At 43.3% G+C, this 15,916-nt stretch overlaps 2 protein-coding genes across 4 annotated transcripts; one reads left to right on the top strand and one right to left on the bottom strand.

The window, feature by feature from the left end:
• The first annotated feature begins 167 nt into the window (after window positions 1–167).
• On the top strand, window positions 168–9,734 carry cd164 (CD164 molecule, sialomucin). 3 transcript variants are annotated; one of them, XM_079180563.1, is made up of 6 exons: window positions 168–399; window positions 917–985; window positions 5,031–5,099; window positions 5,521–5,577; window positions 5,951–6,034; window positions 6,136–9,734. In XM_079180563.1, exons 1-6 carry the CDS (start codon window positions 330–332, stop codon window positions 6,306–6,308), a joined length of 522 nt encoding a protein of 173 aa, XP_079036689.1. In that variant the 5' UTR covers window positions 168–329; the 3' UTR covers window positions 6,309–9,734. The 3 variants fall into 3 exon arrangements, with proteins under 3 accessions (XP_079036689.1, XP_079036688.1, XP_079036690.1); XM_079180562.1 differs by having other exon boundaries at window positions 5,467–5,577; XM_079180564.1 differs by lacking the exon at window positions 5,521–5,577.
• Window positions 9,735–12,292: 2,558 nt separating this feature from the next.
• On the bottom strand, window positions 12,293–15,648 carry cep57l1 (centrosomal protein 57, like 1). Its single transcript, XM_079179958.1, has 11 exons — window positions 15,519–15,648; window positions 14,911–15,082; window positions 14,613–14,801; window positions 14,406–14,527; window positions 14,131–14,244; window positions 13,966–14,043; window positions 13,631–13,720; window positions 13,477–13,551; window positions 13,133–13,365; window positions 12,918–13,062; window positions 12,293–12,767 (listed from the first exon to the last, which is right to left on the bottom strand). Exons 1-11 carry the CDS (start codon window positions 15,579–15,581, stop codon window positions 12,567–12,569), a joined length of 1,482 nt encoding a protein of 493 aa, XP_079036084.1. The 5' UTR covers window positions 15,582–15,648; the 3' UTR covers window positions 12,293–12,566.
• Window positions 15,649–15,916: the final 268 nt, after the last annotated feature.

Here is a 15,916-nt window from a genome sequence, read left to right as displayed (position 1 = left end):
TAAACATAGAAGTGACGCCCAGACGTTTGGTTAATGTTAAACGAACAATAAGCGCCTTTTCCCTTCTACTCCTTGACGTGGTGGCAGTTCACGTGCACTTTGGTTTTTCTCTCCCTCCTCCCAGTAAAAAAAAAAAAAAAAAGTGCCACATGACCTGTCAAGTAGGAAGTAGCGAGCTAGCGCGAGCAGCAACAACAGCAGCAGCAGTGACCAGAAACGCAAAGACGAGGAGGAAGCTGTGAAATCTCCGAAGTCTCACCCTCGACGTTTCTCCTCAGATTACAGTTGCCTCCGTCGGGAACACAAAGAGCAATAAGTTGCCCGCAGTCATGTACTTGAAGGTGGTGTTTTTCACTGTGGTTCTGGCTCTGATAGGCGCGCCAGCCGCAACAGACTCAGGTAAGTTTGCGACCTCTCGCTGCTGAGCTAGCGGCTATAGCTACAACCAAGACGTCCACCAGTCAACTGATCCAGAATCTGTCTGGAGTATATGCCTCCATTTTTGGTCATTACAGTTTTTATTTCCACGCTCAAATTGCCAGGATTAGCTCACGCTTTAGCCAGTGTGGGTTTAGATTCAGTTGACATGGTGTCACGTGGACTGTAGGTTAATATTATTATTATTATTAGAATACTATAAACGACACAGGACAGACTGGTGTAACTCTCATTGTCAGATCCAGATCAGCTTGTTATGTAACCTCTTTCATTTGCCTCCTGTGTCACATTTTAAAATTCACAACATTGTAATATTTTGCTGTTTGTTTGTGCTAAATTATTTGAGTTATTGTCGGTTAGATCCCTTATTTAGCAGCAACACCTGGAGAGCTACTGTTACAGTTTCATTTTCTACCACATGCTGGAGGAAGTTACTGTATAAATACCACTACTAAATTAATAAATGTCTTCTTTGCAGATGAATGTCCCTCTAAGTTGTGTGAGGACTGTGGAACCACTGCTGGCTGCCAGTGGTCTAACTGCACATGTGAGTATCTGTCATGACTGTGTGGCAGGTCGTGGGAGGGAGTGGCACAGGTTGGTCTTTGTGTGCCCAGACAGCTGGACTGATTGGACACATGATTCCTCGGGTATGGAGAGAATGCACGGCAGTCGATGCTCGACTTTTAGATGATGTCATCTCTATTTCCCGAAAGCCCGAACTGTCTCGTAATGGTCTGGCAACACCAACGGGCAAGTTGGTTTGGGAGTAAGCTGCTGGCACACAGCTCTGTAGGGTGAGGGGTCGAGGTTGTTGCTTACACTCACTATTTCTTCCCACAATAATGTAATTGTAGAGGGCAGGAGAGGCAGAGCTGTATGTCTTTTCGGCATTAACGCTGTGCTCTTGTCCTGATTTTTGGTTTCGCTGCCCTTTGCCTACATCTCTGTGTAGCCGTCCTGTGATTTCATTATGTTAATGGGAATGTCTGTCTACACACGAGTGCTGCGAGTGTGAGAAATCTCTCTGACTTCTGCACGGTAGAGCGGAGGATGTGGAGAAATATGCCGCAGTGGTAATTTTCAACCCAATTTGGGAGTGCGCTGGTTGTGATTATAAAGAAGTTTCCTGAGTCAACCAACGGCTTTCCATTCGCTGCATGCTCCCTGTATGGTTTGTTGTTTTAGTAGGAGAGGAGCTGTTTGCTTTCATCTTGTTATCAGTGTCAGGAAATGAGGTTACAGCTTGTATGAGGAAAGCAGAGATCAGGTGACATCATGTATCTTAAAGAATTGTAGATTTGTCACTTTTTCATTCATGTGAATAAGAGTGTGTGATAAACCCTTGTGATTATTCAGTGTTTTGTGAGGTAACTGCTACGGTAGACTTCTGATCAAAACCTAAACCTTGTAGGTGAACAAAAAAAGTTCACCATATTGCCCTAGAAGGCAGCACTCCAAAGTTGGCCTGAGTTCAGTGTGTGTGTGTGTGTGTAGTCAGACACACACACACACACACACACACACACACACACGGGTCTCACGTGATTGTGTAAAAGATAAACAGGAGAGGAACCTAGTGGATGTGTGACAGGAAGCCTGCAATATCCTCACGCTGGGGAGCAGAAGAAAAGAGAGTCAAAGGAAGGAGTGTGCAGAAAGCACCAACGATTAGCTTCACGTGACTTGTTGTTCTCGTAATGTGTGCCTCGGGTGCAGCTCGGGGGGAAAGTGTTCTGTGATCTCATCGTACAAAATATAACTAATAATCCGAACTGTATTACTAGTTGGTGGTCTAGCAGATACACATTCATTAAGCTTTGCTCCAACCACAGGTAACGTAAGTAGCACAAGTATTTTACCTCTCATGGGAGTTTGACACTCCTAACCAAAGAGGAGCTGTGATTCTCTTCAAAGGGCGTATAGAGATCTGTTGATCCCACGCCCTCCTTCTGCTTTGTCTCTGAATGTCCCCCCTATTACGCAACAATTCGTTAAGTTGTTGAACAGGACAGGTGAGACGGTAATTATGCCCGTCCTCTCAGAGCCGAGGGAGACAGGACAAGCCTGTTTTATTTCATATAGAGGTTTACAATTACATTTAATGCAAGTGAGGAAAACACAGCACCCGTAAACACAAAAAAACAACCCAAATATGTTGAGATCTGTTCTCGTATTGCATTTGTCGTCATTTTCACAAGTTTTGATCAACATAGTCTGTGTTTTTATTGTACGAGTAAGATTTGATCAGCAGCTATGTTTTTTACCATGATCATGTGATGTTATTGTAAACAAGATAAGGAGGCTTTGTTAAAAGTTTCAGGGAGGTTTGGCTGGTTTTTAAACGTGTCTTTTCTACCCAAAGACTTTCCTCAGTGCTGTCTCTCACCAGCCTGCTACACGGGACACAGCAGGCTCAACAGTGTTGAACAACACTGACCGCTCAACAAAGTAAGCCGAGAGCTGAAGCCTTTTCACAAACCCAAGAACGGATCGCCTATTTTATATGAAAGGTCAGCTCTGGCCAGTCGAGATGGCTTTCCCGAAGCGCGGCACAACCACACTGCTGCCGCAGTGTCATTATCACATTCGTCTTCGGGTTTAGGGAATTTGTGTAAACAAGCCTTTGGCGTCAGAGGCACATTTCCCAGCTGCCCGGTGTTTGAACACTCAAAAACTTTACGCGTGTACACGCAAGTCCCGTAGCGCCTCTTAAGTACAGGCTGTAGTCTGTGAGTGCTCTTAAACCAAGACGCTGTTCTGTGTGGAGGCTTTCACTCACACCTTTTTAGCTTCAGCAAGCTGTGTATGATGATCATGATGTCACCATCTTGGAAAAGGGTGAGAGTCAGTCCTACCGTTCACAGCTGCCTGCGAGATAACAGCCCTCTGAGTAGTGACCTACCAGGGAGTGAAAAACAAAACCCTCCTCCAACATGCTTCAACATACATCGATCGCAGTGTCGGATCACACAGAGTGTGTGTGTAAAATAATGCAGCAAATACTTTCGTATTGACTTGATCTTTGATGCCATTACGTTTCCAGCTTTTAAAAAGTTTCACTTTCTGAGTTTAAGATAAATCAAGCAGCTTATTTCAGTCGTAGCAGAACTGCTAAATAATGTGAGGTAGCAGTTCGTAAAACGGGGAGAAGCTGCTTTGGCAAAGAGAAACAATGGTGGACGGATTAGCTACCGAATACCACAAAACCACAATATAATCGAACCAACAGCCAAGCGACACAGAAACTTCACATCATGGGCTCCACTAACTAATAATTACGTCAGCACGGCCGTTGGGTAGTTGCTTGTCTTCGAGCCCAGTGCATAACGACGCACGACCTGCTACGAAATGTAGCGCTGTGAGCTGTGGAGAAGGTAACACGGGCTGGTGAGTCATCTTTGACCCCGTTTGGAGAAAGCCAAAAGATGCTTTCAACAATGGCTGCGGCCGTTACTGTTAAAATTGCCGTATCTGTAATTTATGGGCGGCCATCTGGTGTGAGTCGTTACTTGTTTTACAGCACCAGGTGCCCTTACGTTGAGTAGACACAGTTCCCTTTATGATGTTCCTGTAAGCCGGGATGATAATGCTCCCATATGCTCGTATAATAAACAAATTCAAGAGCTATTGTTTTATCAACACAAGGTAAAGGGACTTTAATGGCCTCTCTTGTCACTATAGTTATTAAAATCTGAAAGATATTCTATTTATTTATTTTTGGCATTTTTGATTTAGTTTCTGACGTGTTTGGCTATATAACAAGAGCAGTGCAGTGATATAACCGGGTGTGAAACGCATCTATAGTCACAAGGTGCTGTCTGTCGTGACTCATGCTTTCCTCACTGTGACAGAGTTGAACCATTAAAGGAAACAAACACATTCATAGACGTTTCTGTGTTGTTTTAACCGATAGAATTGAATTTTTCTGTGGTTAATCCTGTCTGTCATTTAGTCAAATCCTGTTTTAAGGTTAATGGATAAACAACAAAACCGCCGCTACGTCTGTATCTGGAGTTCTTGTATCGAGTATTTGGCACAGGCAGAACTTCATGGCGGAGCAAAGTCCCTTTCTGTCATGGTTAATTAATAATCCGATTTTACAATAAGAGAGACTACGCCTCGATGATCAAGCTATGAGTCAAGAGAACTGAACATTCAGAAAACAAATAAAACTGTGGTAGAATCAAACTAAGTACATTTACTGAAGTTCTGTACGCAAATACAATTACAAGGTGCTTGTATTTGACACATTTCTGGTACTTTATTCTTCTACTCCCTGTACTCGCTATATATATTTCAAAAGGAAACGCATTTATTTGACATTTTTGTCACTATTTACTTTGCGGATAAACAATAAAAATGTATTTTACATGACATAAATAAAATGAGCCATGAGCTCATATTGCCAGATATTGCCAGCAATATGAGCTTATTGTCCAGTCGTCAGCTCAAAATAGCTGCTCAGGCTTGAGAGTGGTGTTGCTCTTGCCAACACAAGACACTGAAGTCGACTCTGTTCGCTTGGGGAAACCGAACACGTCTCGAGCACGAATCGGGCTTTTAATCCGCGTTACTTTTGTCTCTCACAGTAACTGTTGGCTGTTACAACACGACTCTCCTGCCAGCTAATGAGACCTGCACCCCAGCCAGCTGCTCAGGTAAGTCAAACAGCATAGTGTTTTTTTCTGATGGGGGAAATTAACATTTTGTATTAACATGTTCTTTTAGGCCCGAAGAGAATCGTCAGACTCCATATTTGTACACAAAGGAACGCATTATTAAAATCTGCAGATTCTGTTTGGGTTTAGCTACGTTTGAACTGAGGTGTCGGATAATGGTCAGTCTCTGCACTTTGGCTCCGTCTCTCTCGGCTTTTGTTTGTTTCCCAAAATACTAATTTTACCTTTCACAGGAGAAATGATGAGGGCACGTTGTGTTCTTTCTGGCCATTGTCGTTTGTGTGGTGTCTCTTGCTTTCCTCCTTTCACCCTGTCTCCTCTGTGTCGGTTCCCTGTCCTGCTGTAGAAACCCCAACAGTCCCGATTCATGTCTCTACGCCTACCCCCCCTCCCGTTACAGCCTTCCCTGTCAGTGTTGTCACCTTCACCAACGCCAGCAGCCCTGAGCCCACAACAGGTAACCAGTCCTTAATGCCCTCTGCTGCAACCTGCTTTAGTCCGTGGTGTCCAGCATGTACGGTTTGAAGTGGTCTTGTTAATAGTGTTTATTGACATATCTTCAAGATAAGTTAAATCTTTATTGAAATGCTGTTGTTGCAGCAGCACAAAGACAGCAATAGTACAGCTAGAGAAAGTAAAAGAAATAAATACTATGTGGTTTATTTAAAAAATAAATCATGAGGGAATCGGAGGTATAAGTATTAAAGGGTGCTTACTAATGCCATGAGTAACTACCAGGGCGGAAATCTTAAGGATTACAACTTCAAACGTCTTTAAAAGTGAAACGGTGTGGAGGTAAAAGGATGCGTTCTCACTGTGCCCCACTACAGGCAATACGACCATGAATTCCACCACCGTCCTCCCGACTCACAGTGGGAACTTCTCCTCCCCTACGGCTCCATCCCCTACTTCAAGTACGTGGAAAGAAATCCTGACATTGTGATGGAGCAAGAACATTTACGTGTACACAAACCACAATAATGACATGTTTTTTTTTGTTTTCCTTTCATCACAGTGGGGCCCAGCACCAATTCCACCCCGATCGCCCCCTCTCCCGCCCCTCACAAGAACACCTTCGACGCCGCAAGCTTCATCGGTGGAATAGTGCTGATCCTGGGCCTGCAGGCCGTGATCTTCTTCCTCTACAAGTTCTGCAAGTCCAAGGACCGCAACTACCACACCCTTTGAAGCGGCCGCACGTTTGGATCCACATCACTCGACCGATCCCCACCAACCAGAACCTTGCAGAGAAGACTCCCCACTCGGCATGCACTCATCACGGTGGACTCGAACAGTGTTTTCAAGCAGGGTGTCCTAGATCTTCAATGTTTGTGCCACTTGTGGTTTGGGCCTGCATTAGCCCTGCTGTTGTAGTATGTATTAAGGCACACAGACACACACACACACACACACACACACACATATGCACACTAAGGCCTGTACGTATGATAAATGAACTCTCCAGGAATTATTACATAATATGATAGTTACTCCCACCTCCATCATGCTGTTAGTTATCCGAGTGAATTGAGGGGGTTTGTGTTATTTACAGCCCCTCTCCTCGTGGCCTCCTCAATTCAATGCACCACATGAGAGTTAAAGAATTAGTCATGTACCCAAAGCAGCTTTCCTGTTGATGCTTAGGAGTAGTACGGCTGCAAACTGGTAGCGTCCACATTTTTTATTTTATTTGTGTCTTGATTTGGAAACACTGTTTGAGTTCACAGCTTGTTCTTTAACGTGACGGCTGTGATGATTCAGGTCCCCCCCCCCCCCGGTGTGTGTTCATACATCATGTATCTACGAGGGAATAAAAGCAACACCCAATCATCTGACGTCAGACTAAAACAAATAGCCATCCTAATCTGGGTGTGTCCCATGGCATTTAGGAGTGCTGAAAAAAAAGAGTCAAAAAACAACTGCCAGGAGAGCAGATCAATGCAATAAGTCCCATATCAAGTTCATTTCCCATCCTTTAATCTCCCAGTTGTTATTTCTTCTTCACCAACTTTAAAATGTACCCACTCCGACTGCTAACGAGCCGGCCCTTTGCCCGAATTTCTGTGGGGAGGTCAAAACGAAAGATTGTAGAATATTAACAATGAATATGTTTTAATAATGTTTAATACAGAGAATGGGGAGATAAAGAAAATGGCATGCACCTTCTTGATGTGGACAGTGATAGCAGTGAAGTGCCTTTAATGTCCGGTATGACTTAAAGGGAGAAGAGGAAGAGGAGGAGTCTTCCTGGTTGAGGCCCAGGTGTTATCATTAGTTTTTAAGAAAGAAGCGGTATCGCTGTGCTGATATTGGGGAGAACCGTTGTATCCCAGCTGGACTGAAGAGCCTTGTATTTTGAGGAATGGAGTAAATCGATGTAATCTGAGGGCCTTGATCAATGGAGATTGAAGTTTTTCCCTATAAAGTAGAGGACTATATATTCAGTACATGAAACCTATGGTCTTCTCACTGGTGACTTTGTATAAATGAGTATTTTAAAGTGCTCTCCCCCTTTTTTGTGGCACCCAACACTGCTCCCAAATATCCTACCACCTCACTATTCACGTTTTATAGTCAATTTCAGAACATGAACGATGAGCTTGCAGGACATTTTGGGGTCGCCGTTAGGTGCTTTTAAATCAGGGAATGCAACTTTAAAGAAATGGCAAAACGTATTGGGCCTAATTTAAAAACTTGAGTATTGCAGAGAGTGCATTGAGGTAAAAATGTTGGACTGTTTGTTTGTTCAAATGAGCATTGCACCTCTGATTTCTGACTTTGCCGTGTAAATGAGAGGATTGTGATCGAAGTGCAGAACTGCTCATGAGCTCATGTCGCATTCTCCTATTAGCTCGCTGCTAACTGTGTGATTTTTATTTCTTTCCATTTTGTCCCTCCTGTACATAGCCACGTCCTGGTTTTTTTTTTAATCTTCTTGAGGAAAGGCTAAATGAAGGAGTGTTTATCAGTACGTTGTGCTCGTAGCGGCTCGTCAGTGTCGATGATGTTTTGTTAAATGCTTTCTTTTCATTAATTGCATGCTGGGTGCTTGGGAGTTGTGACTCTTCCTCCCATTGCATACGCTCTTAAAGGATTTAGACAATTTAAAACCACTTGTTAATTAGCCAATATGCTAGTTGAAAGAATGCCTTGAAACAGTGTGCTTTGAGCCAATGTCCTCAGTTTTGGCATGGAAATTGAGCATTGCACTGACAAGCTTTGTTTTGTAACTTTGTAAATGTTTCATGGTTGAGCCCCCCCCCCCCCTGAAAAAAAATCTGATTGCTTGTATAAATACTCAGTCTTGAATATTTACTAGATAGTGGATGAATAATCACCTTGTTCTGTACGGCCACAGAGTGTGAGTGTGCAAATGTTTTTTTTTTTTCTTTTCATAATTTAGGATTACATGTTTCCTGCTGCTCACCGTTAACACGCCTTTTTAACCGAGTCACCTGGTGGCATTAGGCTACAGCCCAAAGACCCAACTACGGCGACAAGGCTCCAGAGTTTCGCCTCAGCTGTGGAGAGCCTTCGCCCCAAATTTAAGAGAAACATTTTGAGTTTTATTCACAGCTGTTGAGTGGCATGCTGCGTAAGTGCTCTATGCTGTCGACACGGTGGCTGCATTCCCTAAGAACACAGCATCCCGGGTTGGACATCGTGATGAGTCCAAAAACACCTCTGGTACCCATCGATGTCCATTGTGTTGCCTCTCCGCAGCTTCGGCGACAAGTTAACTAACTCAGTCAGTGCACCACTTAAGGAAAAGTGCCTTATTCAGTTAATACCCATCTATAGTTGTAGTTTGTAAAATATGACGCACCTATTAAATAATGTGACTCAGCACTTTCAGACCCCTGTGAAGTGGTTCTCTGTGTCGTATTCTGCTTAAATGTCTGTTTCCGTCATGCTCGGCCTTAACTTCTTGCGCTAGTGACAAGCTGCCCAGGCCATCACCAGGCTGCTTTTTGTTTGGAAAGTGAGTGCGTTGGATGCATGATGGTTGGCCCTTTATTAGCATTTAAGTGCCTACATTTCAACCAATCACACAATAGAATTATAGGCGTTTTAAATGCTGGTGAAATGGCTTCAACCTGCTAATGAGTGGTTTTAAACTAGATGACGCCCGGTTTGTGGCCTGGTCAACTTATCACCAGCACGTTGTAATAAACTGCAACACTTCCTCCATCACGCAAACAGTCATGTGAGGACTTGTAATTTTCAATTGTTTTACTGAATGACTTGTTTTCTGTCGAGTAGGATTTTAAGTTTGCTTGGTCATGGAAGGCTTTCCTCAGTTCAGCTCCAAGAGCAACGCGTAAAAAGCTTTTTGATTCCCTCCTCTTTGCCCCGTGGCTCATTGTAGTGACAAATCTTTTCCCTTTTTGTGTTAGAGGCCAGCGGTCTTGTTGGTACGATATTTCTGGCTCTGACATACACAAGACTGTACATGTAGACACTTGCAGGTGCCCCAAAAAGCCTCCTGAAATGTTTTCTGTGCTTACTTTGTGCTCCTTTCTCGCTCTCTCAAAGCTTTTTATTTTGTGCCTTGTTTTCTAGTGTTGCCTTTTTAGTTCACGATGTAAAGCCAATAAAGTTTGAATATTGTTAAACAAATCACTGTGTTTTACCTTTTTCATTTTGGCAGCAGTGGAGCGGATCATTTACATGACAAACCCCGAGTGGGACGATGACACGCAGCCAGGTCTCCACTGCCATGGTTACAATTGAACAGCCAGTTGCCTGGACAACAAAATGTATCAAATTCAGGCTTTGCTTTGTACTTCCCTGTGTGTGTGTGTGTGTGTGTGTGTGTGTGTGTGTGTGTGTGTGTGTGATGCTAGGTCAACAAGCTATCATGTTACAGAAGAAAATGGCAAAGCAGTGCTGAACAAACAATTTCCTCAAGTTGTGTTTAAACAAAGTAGGTGACTCCAAATTCAGCGGTATTTCCATATAAAATCTGGATTTGACATCAACTATAGTTCTCGGTGTATCCAGACTTTATGCTAAGCTAACTGGCTGATGGTAGCTTCATATTTAGCCTGGTTGTATCTCATTTTATCTCTTTTCATTTACTTGTGAGGGGTGACTAGTAGACACTGCTTGGTTTTGAGGGGTCACCTGATAATGTAGAGGGGTTTTAGTGACACTAGTGCCCCCCTTTGGCCACATACAAACTAAAAGCCCCACAATTATCCACTGTATTGTCTTTCATAAAGTTTATGGAGCAGACTGCAACTTGAACTGGTTTACTACTTTCTGTGTATGATAGCAATCATGTTTTGAACGAAGCAAACGGGTGCAAAGTTTATGGCAACAATGCAACATTATTTGCTGTCATGTACAACTGATGAGTTGACAAAATCAAAGAAATCCCCCCCTCTGTTTAAAACAACCAGTTTGTTTTTCACACTGAGTTGACACATGGTCAGTTTCCAGGGTCACAGCAAGGTTCTGCAGATGTAGCAAAAACTGTTAGCTCTAAAGGAAATGATCGTGTACGTGTTTCCGTGTGTGTGTGCACTCTCAAGAATCGGTCTGTACAGTTGACTACGTTCTTGAACAAGATGTGTGCGTACAATGTTTTTGTGCTGAGCAGACTGTTCTTCTTCCAGTGGCCCTGAGTCCCCAGCTGACACTGTTTCCTAGAACCAAAGAGAGGTTTTTTTGGACAACCGCACCATAACTTCTGTCTTTTGTGTGTGTGTGTGTGTGTGTGTGTGTGTCCATTAAAGAACATCTGTAACCCTGCACAGTCTCTGCTGCTAATGGACAGAGGTCATCCCTTATGGGGCCTTAATTCCTTAATTTCGGCAAACCTTTCCTACAAACTTGTATTCACACACTGAGGTAACTTTTCAATTGTTCTCCCTGTCAATTTATAACTCAAAGAAATAGACTGTAAGCTGTAAATTAATTGTAAACTTAAGACGTATCTTTATCTTTTAGCTGTTTTGGGAAATCCTTCACACACACAACAAAAATGCCTTACAGACTCGCATCTACCCAGCCCTCCTACATACACTGCTCTCCGAACACATCGCTGCTATTCCACACCAGGCAAAGAGCGGGGTGTGCAGTCGCACGGTATCAGAGCTGCAGGGTCAGGAGAGATGTTGTATGTGGGCACGGAGGAGGCTTGACTTGCCTCAGCTAACCTGATTGCCGTGTCCAGTCATGCTCTGTAATCTAATATGGGAGCACAGAGAAACAATGCAATAGGTTTAGTCTCTCTCTCTCTCTCTCTCCCATAGGCCAGCTCAATCCATTTAACCATGCCGTGAACTCAGAGTCATGCCAAGAATACCAGGACCAAGCAATTTTAGCTAGATAATGAACTGAAAAGGCTGAACGCGGAGGGCAACAATAACAGTCAGCTGTTTTCTACTCCCGTGACCCAGAACCTTGGACAGGGATGTCTTCATTGTGTGACTAAACCACCACTGTGGAGTTGGTGGTATAGGAAGTGACTGAGAATAGCTTTATGGTAAAAAGAAAAATGCTTTCTGCTCATCAAAAATGTGACCTGTGACAATTGACCGAGGCCTGATAACGAGGAGATAATGCAGGAATGTTATGAGGCAGCATGTGGTTGTTGCTCCCATAAAAAGGTGGTTGACTCAAATAAACAGGCAGCAAAGAAAAGGTGTCTCGTCATCTGACCAGCCTACAATTAGTAATAGCCATCATTGATGAATTTGAGAGAATTTAGCGGTTTTGGCAGTGTGAGATAGCAAAATCCTGTGGCAAAAAGCAGTTCCTCCCACTAGTGCACTGCGAGATAAAAACCACATCCGTTTGTCCTGTGGTCAGGGCGACATTTACTCAGCTGTCCAGCCTGCTGCTGTAACAGAGCTCACAGAGCTTTTTGGTCCATCTGTTCAAGACAGTAGGCGCTTGATGCTGCACGCTACATTATAAAAGTTATGTCTTATTATTATACATGCAACTGCAGGGTGTGTGGGGTGACAGCCTTCATATTTGTAAAATAGAGATAGGATGAGCACTGCCACCTAGTGGTTCAAAGTATGAATTACAAATGAATGGTGCAGAAAAAACATTTGTGTTGGCAGAATTAAAATGTAAACAAAAATATGTTTTTAAATATACAGAGAATAAACTTTATTAAAATGTGAAAATATTAAAAATAGATTACTTCAGCTTCGTTTGAGATGACAGGGTGAGGTCATGATTCATAGACATTACACCCTCTATTTATAAAGTACCCTGTATGTGAACGACTTCATTTAAGTCAAACACCTATTGCTTTAATAGGTTTCATAAGTAACACGTAATCAACCCCTTTGTGTGTTCCCTCTTTTTATTTGTTACTAAAAACGTCCCAGAGGCCATTTGAAGAGAAAAACCGTCTGCAGGGAACCAAAGGGAGTCTTGTGGTTCGACCAGCTGTAGTATCACAGAAAGGTCTTTCAGAGAACCTCATGTTTCCCAGGACACGTCGTCTTGTTTCAGGCTGTTTCTGAACTTCTGGGTCTCTCTAAGAAGCTGCAGGTTATTGTGGGTGGTCCCACCTTTCTTTCCCTTACTCTTAACAGGAGAGGGAACAGGTGGCTTGATCCCACTCAACTTCTTGGCTGTGTGTTCCTCGGCACATGGCTGGCTCTGAGTCAATTTGTGGACCTGTGCAGGAGCCGAAGTCAGCGACATTAGTGACCTAAACTACGTACACAATTAGGGATGGCGCCACAAAACTGACACCGGACATGCTTAAATATTTTCACACATCTACAAAGCATGCCGCTGGATTGTACCGAGTGATGGTTCACGTACCGTCTGCTGGTGTTTGCGGAGCTTCGTGATCTGAGCTCCCTTCTCCTCCATTCTGGCGACCAACCTCTCCAGTTCTCTCTGCAGGTCATGCCTCTGCTTGCAATCTTGGGTTGCATCTATCTGATGCACCAAGTCTTGATGCTCACTGAAAAAAAACGCAGATTGTTAAATGTGTAAAAAATAGAAATAAAAAGGAATACAAAAAGCGTACTCACAAGCTCATTTGTCCTAGCTCGTCCTGCAGCGCCAAGAGCAGGTCAGAAAGTGAGCCCAGCGGCTCGTGAAAAGCGGTGGAAGATGAAGCGAAGTCCCTCTGGAGGCTTTTCTTGGCTCCACAAGCAGACCTGTGCAGCGTGCTCACTCGTTCACACAGCTGGGGCTGATGGTGCTTCATCATGTGAAGTATGCTCTGTACGTTGGCGTGTACCGAGTGGCTCGGGCTTGTCGACTGTGACAGGGAGAGATAATTCAAATGAATCAAAAGAAACCAAATAAGGGTAAAGAGTTAATGATAATGCAGTAAGTGACAGTAAGTGATAATGCATCAGAACTGACGTACCGTTCCTGCAACAAACGGCATTTGTTTGTGCCTTGGGCCCCTTGGCGATGGCAGCTCATTCTGTCGGGAGGTTTTCTGAGGAAAAGGACAGCTTTTATCACTACGCTGTGCAAACAAATTAAAAGTTATTTAGCTTTATCAATAAAAAAAGTACCTTGGTGGTCTTTTTTGTTTTCTTCTTTGGTTTTATTTCTTCAGCGGTCGGCACAGACAATTGAAAGTTGATGTCCAACTCCTTCTGGAGCTGTGGACATGGAAATAGCCTGGTTTAAGTTTCCTTTTCAAGATTCTTTGTTGGTATTTTACTATTATTAGACAGTAAGTGCAACTTAAAACAGATGAGATATCTTTAATAGGAAGTAAAATTAATGGAATTCAGATTTCTTTTAAAAATTGCTTATTTTTTCTGCAGGTTGGAGGTAAGGAGAAGTGTAAATGTAGATTTTGTGTCATTTCTTTTAGATGATTTCAGTGTGTGTGTGGACTGACCTGGTCGGCTTTTTCCTGCACAAGTTTACGCTCGTGCTCTTCTTTCAGTAGTCTTTGCTCCAGAATAGCAAGCTTCGTCTGAAAGCAAAATAGCATTAAAATAACGTCACTCAGCTTGTGATGATCAGCGTTTAGACTAATCAAGTGAAAGAAACTGTGACTAACCTCAGCCAGAGTTTGTGTCCGACTCAATTTGAGACACTCTGATTCGAGTTTCTCCAGCTTATCCCGCTGAGATGGGCTGTTTGAGATGCACGGCTGCTGGTTTTGCAGTGAAGCCTAGTGCGGAGGTAAACCGAGATTATATGGTTATTTAGAAACATACATTGTTAATTCAATCTTGTTTGAAAAATACTACGCATGTTTTACATACTCCTCATTGTTTCTCTGTAATATATTAGGCAGATTTGATTCTTTCAGTTTGTAATCTTTTGGAGCACCTGATTCTCCATGAGGACATTCCTCTCCTTCTTCGCGTTTTCAACCATCTTCCTTATGTAGTCCAGCTGCTTCTCAAGGACCTTACACCGAGCCTCTGCAGACTGCAGCTTTGAGTCCAGCTCTGTCATTATAAACACAACGATTAGAAGAAATCTACAGAAAAGACATGTGCATTGGCCTCTCCCTCTGCAGCTTCCACCACTTACCTTTCTTGCCCGAGTTATCTGTCGCAGGCAGGCCCGCTGCTGGTTGACCGGGCACCGTGTGAGAGCCTGTGACCTCTTGATGCCTCCGAGCATCATGGGAGAATTGTCTATAGCTCTTCTCCGCTTGCTTCCTTTCCAGCTCCAACCGCCTGATTTTCTCCTGGAGGGTCTTCAGTGCATCCACAACAGCTGAAGAGGAGTTAAGGAGAACAGAAAGGCATAACTGGTCATTGCAGCCGGTGGACAAAACAAAAACATGTCACGAGACAAGAAGATAGAAATAATGGCTGTGCCATACCTGTGCTGTCAATATTAGGTGTGGTGTGGGACACCCGAGGACTGGTCATCTGTTGGTCCACGCTGATGGACGAGGGGACAGGAAACTCGAGCTGTCTTGCTATTGGTAGTATCCTGTTTGGAGGCTGGTAATAGCTCCCGATGTAACTGTTTTTTGAGGGTGAGTCTAAAGTCTGCAGACAAAAAGAGGAGGTATATAAATTAAATTCACATTTCTTCAATATGTGGAGCTGAAACCAGAAAAGATCTAGCTTTAGCTGGTAAATTACCTGACGATAACTAACGCACTGTACCCAAGTGAAGTAGCTTTCAGCAACAAGAAGCGATTTTCCTAATAAGCCCACCGTTAAGCTAAAAAAAGCTTCATTTCAAAATTGCAAACGAAAACAAACCACGCTAAAATATCTATCTTAGCATAAAGCAGTATCGCCCTTTGTATCTGCCCTTGCGCAAGTTAATCCAGATAAACGTTACGTAACAAAACCATGTAGAAAAGCTCCTTCAGACAACCTAACGTTAGCAGCTAGCTTAACAATCGACGACAGCCAAAGTAAACAAAGCTAATGCGTTAGCCACACTCGCAGCTAACGGCTGATTTGCTAGTGTTACCTGGTCGTTATAAGTCTCCATTTTTTGAACATTGAGGTAGGTACTCGTTTCGAAACTAATCATATGTTTGTATATTAATATTCCCCGACTGCTTGTGTTTATAGCTAACTGGTTTCTTCAGTTGTCCAGTACGCTTCCTGTCACAGGCAGTCCGGACTTTTTAAATTTCCCTCCTACATTGGTTCCGCCTGCGCACTGAGAGCCTGCGCACTGTGATCCTTACTCACTTCCTCCAGACTGTTACAGACTTTTAAATGTATAAGTATATGATCAATGTCTAAAATAAACACTCGATGATATCTGTTGAAGGTTTTATCACAGAGACACCATCTGACACGTTGATACAGTTAGAATACTCCCCCTAAAAACAAGCAATGTTGTAGAATTACAAATTATTT

The sequence above is a fragment of the Pholis gunnellus genome (genome assembly GCF_910591455.1).
Source record: "Pholis gunnellus genome assembly, chromosome: 19".
Taxonomy (NCBI): domain Eukaryota; kingdom Metazoa; phylum Chordata; class Actinopteri; order Perciformes; family Pholidae; genus Pholis; species Pholis gunnellus.
The sequence above is the reverse complement of the archived record's forward strand: the minus strand, read 5'-3'. Positions and strand labels throughout refer to the sequence as shown.

Bases quoted from the DNA above. Each gene is read 5' to 3' on its own strand.
- cd164 (XM_079180562.1), top strand. From the start codon at position 330: ATGTACTTGAAGGTGGTGTTTTTCACTGTGGTTCTGGCTCTGATAGGC. The intron at 400-916 runs GTAAGTTTGCGA...TCTTCTTTGCAG, and splicing joins GCCAGCCGCAACAGACTCAG to ATGAATGTCCCTCTAAGTTG. The intron at 6,035-6,135 runs GTACGTGGAAAG...CTTTCATCACAG, and splicing joins GGCTCCATCCCCTACTTCAA to TGGGGCCCAGCACCAATTCC.
- cep57l1 (XM_079179958.1), bottom strand. From the start codon at position 15,581: ATGATTAGTTTCGAAACGAGTACCTACCTCAATGTTCAAAAAATGGAG. The intron at 14,528-14,612 runs GTAAGTGGTGGA...TTATAATGACAG, and splicing joins AGATAACTCGGGCAAGAAAG to AGCTGGACTCAAAGCTGCAG. The intron at 14,044-14,130 runs GTTAGTCACAGT...TTTTGCTTTCAG, and splicing joins GGACACAAACTCTGGCTGAG to ACGAAGCTTGCTATTCTGGA.